We start from the raw sequence: 13,054 nt of genomic DNA, 5'->3' as shown, positions 1-13,054 counted from the left end.
ATTCTGTTTTAAAGTTTTAAAGTTCTTTAATTTTTTAAATTACAACACAATGATTCTGTGTTTGATATAAACCGTTATAATAGCAGAGTACCCGTCCTTTGTATGGAGTTAGCATACAAGTATAAAATGCTTATTGCAGTTATACTCGAGCTTTGCGTTTGCAATGGGGGGGCTATCATCATGCCAAATTTCAGCCCAATCCATCCAGTAGTTAATGCGTGATTGAACTTCAAACATAAATAAATAAATAAATAAAAATGTCTTTATTCAGCGTTTCTCTGGTACACCAGCTTTTCAGAACAACTTTTGTCACTATGCTAAACATCTTATTCAACAATCAATTATACATAACAATTTGAAATTTTTTTACTAAACAATTCAACATATCAATGTGGTCGTTATACACTTAGATCGTTATAAACAAACAAACAAACAAATACACAAACTTTCAAATTTATAATATTACTAAGATAAGATTTATTTTACGTAAAACCATACCAATATTGACTAAATGCAAGTTATCATAACTAAATTCAAATTTATACACAAATACATATTCATTTCTTAATATATAAGCCTGAGATTTTTGTGTACGAATTATTTCAAAGGATTTAAAAGGAATCCGCAAGGTGTGATAAGTAAACAAACAGTACAAAATAATACTGTATTTATTCCTTCATAAATCTTACAAAAAAATTATTATTATTAAACTAAAATGCTGAACCCTCCTGGTCTATGAGTTTTCATTACATGTGCTCCGTTTGGACGTCAGGGTGGTACACGTTCAATCCAAGAAATCCCTAAAAACATTATTTTGGTAAAATAGTTTTGTATGCTCACTCAATTAACTAACATATTAAGTAATGTAAAATATGATAAATATTATTCTGGTTGAATAAAAAGTTCGGATTAAATATTACATTTCAGAAAACACTTTTCCCTTTTGGGTCAAAAGATTTGGTCAAATAAGATAGCCAAAAACTTTTTTTTACCTCACACATAACCACAGGGCATTCTAGCCAATTATTGTCTCATGTTATAGTCGTAGGTTATGTATTTTAATCAAATAAAAGTTTTTTACAACTGAATAGTTAAGTGTTATCCTCTCAGTTTTGTTAACGCTTCAAATACATTTTTGGTCAAGAAAAATCCTATACATATCTTCAATTGATAAAACAATATTCCTAAAAGGTTTGCAACTATGTAATCTAGATATGATCTTCATCCAAAATCTGAACCGCTCTTACAGTTTGATACATGAAATATACTTTACCTTATCCACAGACTGTACAAGCACTGGTGTAGGAACAGGGTTTGACAGATCCACACTCCACACTTCGTCATACTGACCTCTTTTGAAATGGCCGAAAAACACAGTATCCTTAAATACTGCTATTGCGTGGATTTCACTAAATCTAAAATAACAGCAAATAATGTGCAATTAGTATTAGAAACGTATAAATTAAATAATTTATTGCTTTTAAATAACTGAATAAATCATGAAGCACTGTTAATTGAGAGCTTGGTTATGTTTTGAGTTAATTTTACAATTCTAAAGAGCAATAAGTTAGCCTCCCTTTGAACTTTATTGGAGAATGTGTTAATTTAGTTAGTATTTACATAAATTTATTATCAAGCAGACGGTAAACTTGCATGCATTTTCTTTTTAGAAAGAAATATGTACGCATATCACACGGAACCTACGATAGAATACATATAAAAAATTATATAACACAATTAAATAGGAATTTTATCTTTAAAAAATGTGGCTAGAAAATAATCAAGGCCTCGTATCAAAAAAAAAAAAAAAAAAAAAACGTTAAGGATAATGTCTCTATTAAAATATTCACATTAGTTCTATGAATTGATCACTATATTCTTTATAATCAGCAAACAATAGGATTTCAAAATTTTCATACATACAAGTAATTGACTATTATTATAAGGTTCTTTACAAATGAGGATATTCAACAATTTTAATAACGATATTAAAAACTTTACTTTAAACAGTCATAATCTTAAGGTAGGTCAACTTGTTTTCGTCACAAAAGATCTTACTCAGAAGCTACTAAACCATGAATCGGACCACAATTAAAATGTTTTCATACCTATCCCCAATGGGGACATCCTTCCCATCTTTGCCTTCATAGTCACATGACTCGACGTAGGGTGTCACCTCCTCCAAGTCCCAGCTAGTATAGAATATTCTTCTCTTGTGGGTATCCAAGGTCAGGACATAGACCCCTCTTTTGCCGTCGTTGGTAAGATTAATTTGAGTGTTATTGGAACCATCCAAGTTCATCCTAAATATTGAGTCGTTGCTAACATAGAACAGGAGCCTAGAAAATCAGAAGAACGTTTTAAAAGATCCAGTAAATATGTAACATGTGTCCTATGAATATGCTAGGTCATTATCAATACTCATTTGTTAGATTATTCGTAAGCTTTATACAACCAATTGTGTAAAGATGAATGTGTAAAATGATTTACTGACCTAATTTTACAAACCCTATAAACACTATAATATCCTTTTGAACTACACCAATTATCTGTAAATACAGGGTGTCCCGGAACTCTCTACCAATAATTTAGAGCATTGTTCCTGGGTAAGAAACACCTACCCATATGTAATATTTAAATTGTCCGTAGGTCCTTAGTTACTCACACAGCCACCATTTCGTTTTATTCACTTAGGTTTTTTTTCTAAAAAGTGGTTAAACATATGAAATTGAAACTTTGCACACAGATTTATGGCAATTGTACAAAGCTACAAAAGAATTATGAAAATTTTCCAAATTCAAATGCAAAATTGCACCCATTTACTGCTTTGTTTCTTAAATAACACAAAACTCACTGATTTTACAAAAGTTTTACAAGAGTAACTTGTTCAAGGAAATTTTTGCGTATGTTTATCCATTTTTCAGAAAAGAATTATTAAGTGAAAAAAAAACATAATGGCGGCTGTGTGAGTAACTAAGGACTTCCAGACAATTTAAATATCATATTTAAATGTTTATCCCCGAGGAACAATGCCCTAAAATATTGGTGGAGAATTCCGTGACAAGACAATTTCCTAAACGCCAAGAAATAAAGTTTTGATTTTAAAGGAGGAAAATGTCGGTTTTGTCAACGCCTCCTTTATTACAAATCTTAACTTGTTAGATAAAATATAAATTAAAAACCATACACTTATTTGATATATTATGACATATTTTCTAAGGGATTTTAAAAACTATGGCACAAGACGCCTACACGAAGCAAATAAACTAAACTCTATGTATTGGAAATAAATCACAAGCTAAAATACTTTAGAACCAACTCTTTATGGTCATTGTCCATAAAGAGTTGGGTAAAAGTGTGGATAAACCTAGCATAATTTATGTATCAACTAAACAAAAATGTGGTCACACGATAAAGCTTGAGTACTTTTCATCTTCCTTTCATATATAGGGGATGTTTGTTACACACTGAAAATGAGAAGGCAAACGATGGTTTTTGTTTTGACAGAAGACTACAGAAGAAGACTGACAGTGAAAGCTTACCCAGCGTAAGGATCAACAGCAATGTTGTCTAGGTTCCAGTTGAAGGTCAGTCCGGAGGACACCAAGGTCGTCCTGTTGCCACCGTCCAGGTCACTGACCTCTATGACCTCAGCAGTATGGGACATCCAGTAGAGCTTGTCATGTACCCAGTCCACTGCTAGCTTCACATTAGCATCAACCCCTGATGAGACCACAGCTACTATTGGACCCGTCCTGGTAAGACGGCCAGCCACCTCGTCTCTAAAATATGAAGTAGAAATAGTATAAAACTGCCAAACTCCAATAATATTACTTTATTGGCTTTATATTACTTTATTACTTTAAGTGTTCACAAGGTTAGCTGGTATGAAATGGCATAGTACAGTACAGTACCTATTTTAAACAGTTTGTGCAGTTGTTTCTTAAATTTTAGGAAGATTTTTTTTCCTGCTAGAAAGACCTGAGTCACTACAGTCAGATAAAATACCCCCGTCGCAGCAAACCTGACAACTAAGCGAATTTCCATTTGTCTGAATTGATTTTCAATTAAATATATTTAAATAACATTATAGGTCGAGTAGTATTATAGGTTTGCTGCTACAAGGAAACTAATAAAGTGTGTTTTTTAGTAAAATATTAATAGCTTAGTACAAAATAAATAAGTTTGCCAAGTTTGATCAAAATATATCCCTACTATATATACTACTATATATACTACTATATATATATATATATATATATATATATATATATATATATATATATATACCAAACTACAACATTTTACAATATTCTCCATAAGAATAACATAGGAATTTTAAATTTACATTTTTTTTTATTTTCTCCGTTACCAATAACCGTACAAAAATAATTTTATATACTAAATTATTTGTTTTTTAAGCTCTTTAAAAAGGTCTAAAGAGAAATTGGGAAACTTTGTGTTTTGAAGGTCAAAACTGAGAAAAACCAATTTTTACCCCATAAAACCCCCCGTAAAGCCCTCTTCCCATGGTCCGATCATGCTGGTTCGCAAAGTCATTTAAGTTTATCCCGCTTTACACCTTTAAACTAAATTTCATCAAAATCGGACAAAAATTACACAAGTTATCGCGTTCACAGACACATATATATACATCTATATATATATATATATATATATATAAATTTGAACGAATGGTGTTTTTGGCCTCTGGGGACATCAAAATGAAAAAGTAAATCGCTCCCGGGCTTAGGTCTTACCATGCCACCTACGGTAATAGCCACTTCCCTATAGGGAAATTCACTAAAACCAGAATAGTAAAAGGTTCGTGAAGTAGTCAACTTTCCATGTACATGTGAATACACTGAAAATACGCACAAAAACGCAAAAGAAATTAACTATTCTCATATTTGTTTCTATATTTAATTTGGTTAATACATTTTATTGTGTTAGTTTTTTAAGAGGTTGGTGCTTTCTTCTGACTTTGGATACAATTATTTTATCCATATCCAAAGGCTATGGAAACGAATTGCTTTGAATATTTCCTTAGTAGCTTATGCTTTTTCTGCATATGCCTACTGTTATCTGTTGACTTGTAAAAAGGTGGAAGTAGTTAGTTCAGTTCCATGTACGGAAATATCAGGTCTGTAATAACTGTAAAGGTATAAAAACACACAATCCATGTTATTATCTGAAATATTGATTTCATACGAGTTCTGGATCTAAATTATCTTTCATTTACCTGTATATCTGATTAGTGCCAGTGTAGTAGATGTATTTTTTGCGATAATGGTAAGTAACGCTTGGAGAGTTTCCTTTAGAGTTTCCCTGTGTATAGTGTAGTACTGATACTATCTTTTGTCTTTCCAGATCAAGCAGTGACACTTGGGAAGACTGTGTTAACAGAAGAGTCACTGGAACGGGGTCTGCAAAGATCAAAATAACAATAATTACGAAAAAGATAGAATGAAACCATTGAGTAACCAGCACAAGTAGACTACTCGTCCCATTGTAAATTTTGAAGCTCGTTTTTCTTGAATAGCTCATGTCACACCAGGCGTTAGTGTGGACGAAATTTTCTTTATATTATTTTCAGTTAATTTTATCATTTGTCCTTTACTGTTTGGTTTTATAACTAGGGTACGAGTTATTGTTTATGATTAGATCATTTATTTGGCTAAAGGAGGTTTTAAATTACTTAAATAACTAAAAACAAATTTGCAAACAAAACATGACCTCAACAGTGCACCGGACAGAACTAACAATAAAATTGGCTTCAGCTGTTCCATAAGGATGATAAATCTACTAAGGGAGTAGGCTTATGTTTGATCTATGATGAAACTCTGGTTTGTATAAAGAAGAAACTATAAAAATACTGGAACCCCTATAGCATGTATCTGTAGTCCTACTATTTTTTATATCTGTGAAAATAAAGGGGACCTTTTGTCAACTAACTTTCTTAGCTTCCACTATGTGTTTAATTGTTTTGTTGGAGTAACAAAGTGCAACATTCTCTAACAGTCTTACAGTTGTTGATTTGTGAGCTATAAAACATGTACTATCTTAATAATAAATTATTTTACCCTATAACATCCTTATATCCATCATACGACTTCTTAGACCAGCCTTCAACTTACTATTTTATAACAAAAACCTACTTTAGAGTAAGCTTTATGAATCCATACTCTTACCTGACAATCTCTCTGCAATGACACAATGATATAATTTCGTACAGGCACAAAAAACGGCAATGATAAACCATGAAAACCTGTACAATGGTCGAGGCGCACATCAGCAAACGTGCTCATGAAGTAAATAAACCATTTCGTCTAGTCACTTTTATCAAAAAAATTATATAGGTATTTACTTGAACAACAAGTAACTCAATATTTTTTTTCGATAATGTGCATCCTCATAGGAATACTATGAACAAAGCTCATCCAACTAAAAACTGAGACGAAATCACGGTACCTCCAAGTATACATCCTTTGAACGGGTTCCCCACGTAGTTCTTCTTGCAGTTACACAGCGGCCTGTGTGACGTCACTTCACACTCGGTGTTGGGCCCACAAAGACCATCACAGGAGTCTGAACACTTGCCCACGATACAGGTCTTGTCACCGGGACAATTGTCATGGCTGGAACACTCGGCCGCGCCCACTGCAACATTGAGATTTTAAATCAATATGTATTGCTGCATCTACAATTCGTTTTGTATTTATATGTAAGGTAAAACGCAAGGTTGCACTTTGACGGCTGTGACAGTAATAAGGTAATTAAAAGTATAGACTTCTCGAGAGAGGCTTTTAAGCTTGGGAGGCACAGATTAAACTCAGATTATTTTTGAGCAGTAGAGTATGTTTTTAGTTTAACAGAACATTTATACACAATATAATGAGGTTTTTTGTATTTTTTCGAGAATATAAAATACCTTTCTGACTCTAGGTAACATGATAAAAAAATATTCAAGCCACTCTTTCATTGTTTTATAAAAATGCGATAGGCGGTACGTATTTGGGTTTTTCCTTCTACACCATAAGCATTTTTTGATCATATTGATATGCTAAGTACGAATACAAAAGGTATTTTACATATTAAATAAATGTTAAATGATAATGAAAACAATTGTATGGTTTTTAAAGGTATTTTTAGTTAAGGGTTCACGCAATTTTGATTCCCTTGAGACAAATTAGTTATTTTATTCTCCCAGACCCACAAAAAGCAAACAAATGCCACCACCAAATTTAAAATCTGTTATTAAAGTTATTAAGAAAACAATAAATCATACTACACGTCATTTTTTTTTTACAAAATTTTCTTAAAACAGTTGCATATGAACCTGAGGTCAAGAGGAGCGGCCCCGCATGAACATCTTCAGATTCAAGGCCGTCTAACGTTATTGCTGTGTGATCTGGAAAATATTTTCCTCCATTTTAACAATGTTATAACGGTTATGCGTTAGAAAAGCTTAAGACTCAAAAACCGTTATCTACACTTAATTATATAAAAAGTAAGAGACTATAGTTGGATTTTTAAGTGTTATGGATTTTAAGAACAGCAAAATATATAATAAAACTAAAAATATATGAAATTCGAAAAATGACAATGAGAATGGAAAATGTTGAATATAATGCTCCATCAGATCAGGGTTTTTATAAAATATAACAGATGCAGATTGTTAGGAATTATAAGCTAAATGTTCATCAGTGAAAAAAAAATCATTAAATCAGTATTGTTTGAAGAACGTTAACAAAGAATTCTTCGTTATTTATGTCATGAATATGAGAGTATTAAAACAACTTAAACATCATGAGTTCTAAAAAACAATAAGTACGACCCTGCTTCAGTTGTTCTTCAGTTCTGCTACGTGATAGTTAACATTATTACTCATATTACCATTATTAACATTAACATATTAACATTATTACCTGCATATTACTCGTCTAAGAAGGTCAAATACTAAATATTATTGAATGTGGAATAGTAAAATACCAACACTCCAAACGTACTTCTAAACTGCCTCAGGGACATTCGTAGAAGTAGTTCATGGCTACCAGCAGGAATATTGTAAACAATGTAAACGCAATGGTTGTCAGATTGTACTTATTAAAATCTGAACTCAGTAAAGCTTTAGTGACCTTCACACACAGGCAGCGGTGGGGTCCAACGGCCCTTCACACACACAGACACAGGCTTTGTAGTGTTTAGGGTGAAGCCGGAGTCACAGTAGAAGAAGATGACCCAGTTTTCAGGTACAGGAGTACCGGGGATCATCTGACAGGCTGGGGCGAGGTCTTCAGGCGAACATCTCCTGGCACTAGGGTAGAACTTCCCGTTCTCCAGAGGTGGGGGTAGAACACACCCGTCGTCTCTGGAGCTGGTACTGGAAAAATTATAATTCCAGTTGTGTTTCCTTTTTGCTTTTAAATGTTCACTTTAGTGGTACAAAAATCGCTTTATTGATCTTAGAAACGTGTGTAAGCTTTGGGTAGCAGTAGATAACATGATTAGCAAATTACGAAACTACTATGTAATTACTATAGAATAAATTCGTGATTGGAGATTGGGCGTAAGTATGTGAATTTGAATGTAAGGTCTGGCTACGCGCAGGCCAGATGTGGACTATCTCATCAAATCCATTTATCGAGAAATGTTACATTTAGCAAATCTCGAACAATATTTTCATTATTCATGCCACCACTTTCAAAGAGTTTATTATGAGATATTTTTATTTTTCTTGCATTAAGAGAGGCATTTATTCATTCTGTACTCTCCACCACACATAGACCTGTACAATAGACTGCTACACTTCATATCGCGAGGCAATGTTTGTCCATCCTCAATACTTAAACACCAGCTATAATAGCAGACTTAAAAGCTTCAATCAGTTTACAATACGAACTATCAACAATGGCATCAAATTAGCTTCTATCAGCTGACAATACGAGCTACGAAAACCATATCGGGTTTAGTGATGAACATTTAAAATTAGGTACAGACTTTTCAGCCACCCTGTATATACGCAATACTAGCACTTGCGTTTGGTCGACCCTGAATGAGTTTTTCTAATTAATTGCTACGTACAAATTTATCTCTTATTTTTGTCATAAGACTGTGGGCGACCTAATCAATATACTTAATACTTGCACTTACGTTCTTTTTCTTCTAAAGAATAAATTCTCTTCTGTATCAAGAACCCGTTTGGCCCAGCATAAATCTGTTAAGACTGAAATGAAAAAATATTGAGTACAACATTTGGAAAAATTAATACTTAAAAACACTACTTTATTTTCATTCAGAATATCATGGTTTTTGGGGTTAGTTATTACAATTTACACAAAAACAAAATAATTAGTAATTAATTGACTTTGTCTATTTTAATTGTATATTTTGAACTTTAAGAATCGCTTTTGTATTACTTTAACGTCCAAAGAGTCAAAATATGATATTAAAAAGAAAGAATAAGATTTCTTACGCGTCTCATAGCTATCGAGAAATATTTATTTTTGCCCCAGTTATAAAATTGTTAGAATGATGTAGACTAAGAAGTATTGATGTAAAAAAATTACGATTAAAGAATTAGAATAGTTTTAAACTAAGTTCTAAAAAAGACCAGAGTCGACTATATAAGTTTAAATTGAAAGGAAATCAATGAGTGAAGGATGAACTCTTCTTTTTGGATCACACGGTGATTGATCAGTGTGATCTACCAACATATTTTGCTGTAGCTCTTTGTAGCACATAAGTTAATTTACGTTCTTTGGAAGGAAATAAGTAAACATTATTACATAGGACATTATATATTATACAGGATGGTTCTCTCCTACCTTTAACATAACCATTATAAAACGTCTGAAAACATATCAAGCACACTCCATAAATTATTGTGGAAAAAATATATCTACAGTATATGGTAAAATTTGTCATTACATAAGCATTTAAATAAAAAATCATTATTTATTGAATAATAATTTTTTACCACGAGTAATATTAGTTTTTATTTCTTTAAGATATTGTAAAACAAACTATACTATACTATACAGGGTGTCTCGTAACTCTCTGGACACATGTATATAGCGTTATTGCTTAGGTCAAGACAAACACATTTCACCATAGGAACATGGGTCTGTGGTGTCTAGTTTACCAACTGTCGGCATTTATGTGTTTTTTACAAAAACACTAATAACTCCTAAACGGTTTGAGATGCAGCTTTGATATTTCACAAAAATGTTTATCATATTAAGACCTATTATCGTTAGAAATTATACTAAAAAATCATTAACAGTTTAAAAATGGCGGCCATTTTAAATATTTGCTGCCAAATTTCTTCTTTACAAAAAACTTGCAAGAGACAAAAAAGTTTGTAAATTTTATTTAGTTTTCAACAATAACTTATTTGTTAAGATTGGATAGATAATAACAGAGAAACGTGTTGTTTTCGTAATGTATGACCACTTTTCTCCATTTAAACAATGTTAAACAACGTAAAAGGAGTATTAGCATTGTTTAAATGGAGAAAAGTGGTCATACATTACGAAAACAACACGTTTCTCTGTTATTATTTATCTAATCTAAACAAATAATGTATCATTGAAAACTACATCAAATTTACAAACTTTTTATCTCTTGCAATTTGTTTGTAAAGTTAACGGATTTTGTGAAAATTGGCATCAGATATTTTAAATGGCCGCCATTTTAAAACGGTTAATGATTTTTTAGTATAATTTCTAATGATAATAGGTCTTAAAAAGATAAACATTTTGGCAAAATATCACAGCTGTATCTCAAACCGTTTAGGAGTTATTAGTTTTTTTTGTAAAAAACACATAAATACCGACAGTCGGTAAACTAGACACCACAGACCCTTGCTCCTATGGTGAAATGTGTTTGTCTTGACCTAAGGAATAATGGTATATACAAGTGTCCAGAGAGTTACGGGACACCCTGTATAAACTATACATTGCGGGTATAGACATTGGGCGCATACCGTTCTTAGTATGCATACAACTATACAAACTAGCAACACACTTCTTAATGGAACATCGAGTTCCTACTGCTTAGATGTTCATGGAGGTCGAGTGCATTGTTCAAATCCTAACAATCAACTGGTTGTTTGTAGCTCTCCTTAAGCTGTAGGTTTACTGTACATAGTAAGAAAGATATTTACCTTATTTGATGAAGAATAGTTCTCTACGAAAATTAATCCAATTTACCCTAATTGTCACTTTTAACTATAATATATATTTTTTTTTGTAGTAGTGAAATTTACATTTAGTTGATACAGGTTTTTTCTTTTTTGAACTCAACACTATCTGAATTATGACAAATACAAAATTACGAAGTTAGAACACACGAAATAGAAATACATACCAAATGTTGCTACCCAGATAATCACAACACAATCACTATATCTCGATCCCATCGCAAATCTACGATAACTGTTTTCCTACTGAGGAGAACGCTTTGTTTGTGGAAGGGGAGAGAACTGGTTGGCCTCCCACACTGAGTCTTCCTTGTATTTACGTGAATGACTGTGGTTTGAACTTGACCTTGATTTTGGACAAGAATATTTACCCGAGCTAGCTTTCCTCTTCTGATGTGTATTTGGTAGCTGAATATCCAGCATTCGATATTTATTGGTCTTATGTGATCGTTGGATATTCACAATATGCTGATCAATCTCATTGCATTAGTTGGAATAACACCTGGACGCACGCATATTAATTATTTTTCAAATTGTTGCATCATATTTTATTTTGAAAACTATTGTTATTTTTGAGTCTTGCCAACATAAAATATGGCGGATCTAAACTATGAATGTACTGTACGTCTATAAACTGAAAAAATCCAGCCACTTAAAAAAAAAAAAAAAAAAAAAAAAAAAACTGTTGATAAGGACTAATATTCTTAAGATTGTACACTTGCCTTTTCGTCATACTGCTCAGAAACAGCCTATTTTTATACATGCCTTGCGGTAGCACGATTACTCTGTAGGGAGTAAAATGCCTTTCTACCCCGTCGGAGTAAAAATATGCTGTTGTAAACAGTTGTTGATGTCAAATGTAGCAATCGAATGGATCGACATGACTTATCGATTTATTCATTGGGGAAGATTTTAGCTCTTGTTGCATTCTTAAAAATAGTTCGACATGTCAATGGTATAATGTAAAATATCGTCATGAAGAAATGTTTAAATCATATAATGAACAGAATTAAAAATAAGAAGCTGGTAGTCGTTTTCATAGGTTATCTTTAAATTTAAAAAATAGTTTCGTTTTATAGCTTAGTTTGTAAACTGATGATGCAATATGACAAAAATTCACACACAGGCAAAAACTGTCTTTTCAACACTCACTCATTTTCCAACCTCGGCTTCGCCTCTATCGTAGAACTTGATCTCGGGTTGAAAAAAGTTAACTTAAACATGATGAAATATACTATACATATATTTACGCTTCATACTGTAAACAGCATATGTAAACAATACTGAAAAATTATAATAAGCAATAGATTCTAATTTTTATACCTGTATGATTTGTTGTGCTGCATTAAACATTAAAGAAGCAACAACAAATACAAATACCTTTTGACAAAATATTTAAAAGCTCGTTGCTTCTACGGGTGTCTAGTGAAAGAAACAAAATAATAAACATGAATATGTGGTTATGCCATTGAATATTATGTTTAAAAGATTGATATTGAAAGATATTGCTGTCAAACTTTTTACAAAGTTGAGATGAAGTGCGGATTGCAGATGTGACTAAATAAAAACGTTTCACAATTTATTGAATTCGATGGTTTTTATATTGAAGTCTTTGAACAGTTTGTAAGATTTTAAAATCTGTTTATCTCTTTGGAAATTATTTAGTAAAATGTATGTAAATATTTCTTATTACTGTGTAATTCTTTGCTTTTTGTTACAAAAACTCTTCACAATCGAATTATATTACCTCTTAAGACTTTAATTAATTTCCATTTGGGTAGTTGTGTATTAAAAAAATATTATAATTAAATATATCTAAAACTAAAACTTAAAAACCCAATAAGGGAGCCA

General features: G+C 32.0%; 1 protein-coding gene across 2 annotated transcripts; it reads right to left on the bottom strand.

Annotated features, from left to right (window-relative positions):
• Window positions 1–654: 654 nt before the first annotated feature.
• LOC128993823 (low-density lipoprotein receptor-related protein 1B-like) lies at window positions 655–11,441 on the bottom strand. 2 transcript variants are annotated; one of them, XM_054417871.1, is made up of 10 exons: window positions 11,371–11,441; window positions 9,154–9,226; window positions 8,139–8,383; window positions 7,340–7,411; window positions 6,472–6,660; window positions 5,243–5,426; window positions 3,543–3,782; window positions 2,109–2,339; window positions 1,274–1,415; window positions 655–800 (listed from the first exon to the last, which is right to left on the bottom strand). In XM_054417871.1, exons 1-10 carry the CDS (start codon window positions 11,420–11,422, stop codon window positions 747–749), a joined length of 1,482 nt encoding a protein of 493 aa, XP_054273846.1. In that variant the 5' UTR covers window positions 11,423–11,441; the 3' UTR covers window positions 655–746. The 2 variants fall into 2 exon arrangements, with proteins under 2 accessions (XP_054273846.1, XP_054273847.1); XM_054417872.1 differs by lacking the exon at window positions 7,340–7,411.
• Between the last annotated feature and the right edge of the window lie 1,613 nt (window positions 11,442–13,054).

This window comes from Macrosteles quadrilineatus, unplaced genomic scaffold, assembly GCF_028750875.1.
Source record: "Macrosteles quadrilineatus isolate MER2022 unplaced genomic scaffold, UCM_ALF_1.0 Scaffold_5__1_contigs__length_97177068, whole genome shotgun sequence".
Taxonomy (NCBI): domain Eukaryota; kingdom Metazoa; phylum Arthropoda; class Insecta; order Hemiptera; family Cicadellidae; genus Macrosteles; species Macrosteles quadrilineatus.
Note: the sequence above shows the minus strand (reverse complement) of the source record. Positions and strands in the feature narration are given on the sequence as shown.

What these genes read in the sequence shown, in the direction of transcription:
- LOC128993823 (XM_054417871.1), bottom strand. Translation starts at nt 11,422, where the DNA reads ATGGGATCGAGATATAGTGATTGTGTTGTGATTATCTGGGTAGCAACA. An exon ending in TATCTGGGTAGCAACATTTG is followed by an intron (nt 9,227 to 11,370) that starts GTATGTATTTCT and finishes TTTTCATTTCAG; the next exon opens with TCTTAACAGATTTATGCTGG. An exon ending in TTCTTTAGAAGAAAAAGAAC is followed by an intron (nt 8,384 to 9,153) that starts GTAAGTGCAAGT and finishes TAATTTTTCCAG; the next exon opens with TACCAGCTCCAGAGACGACG.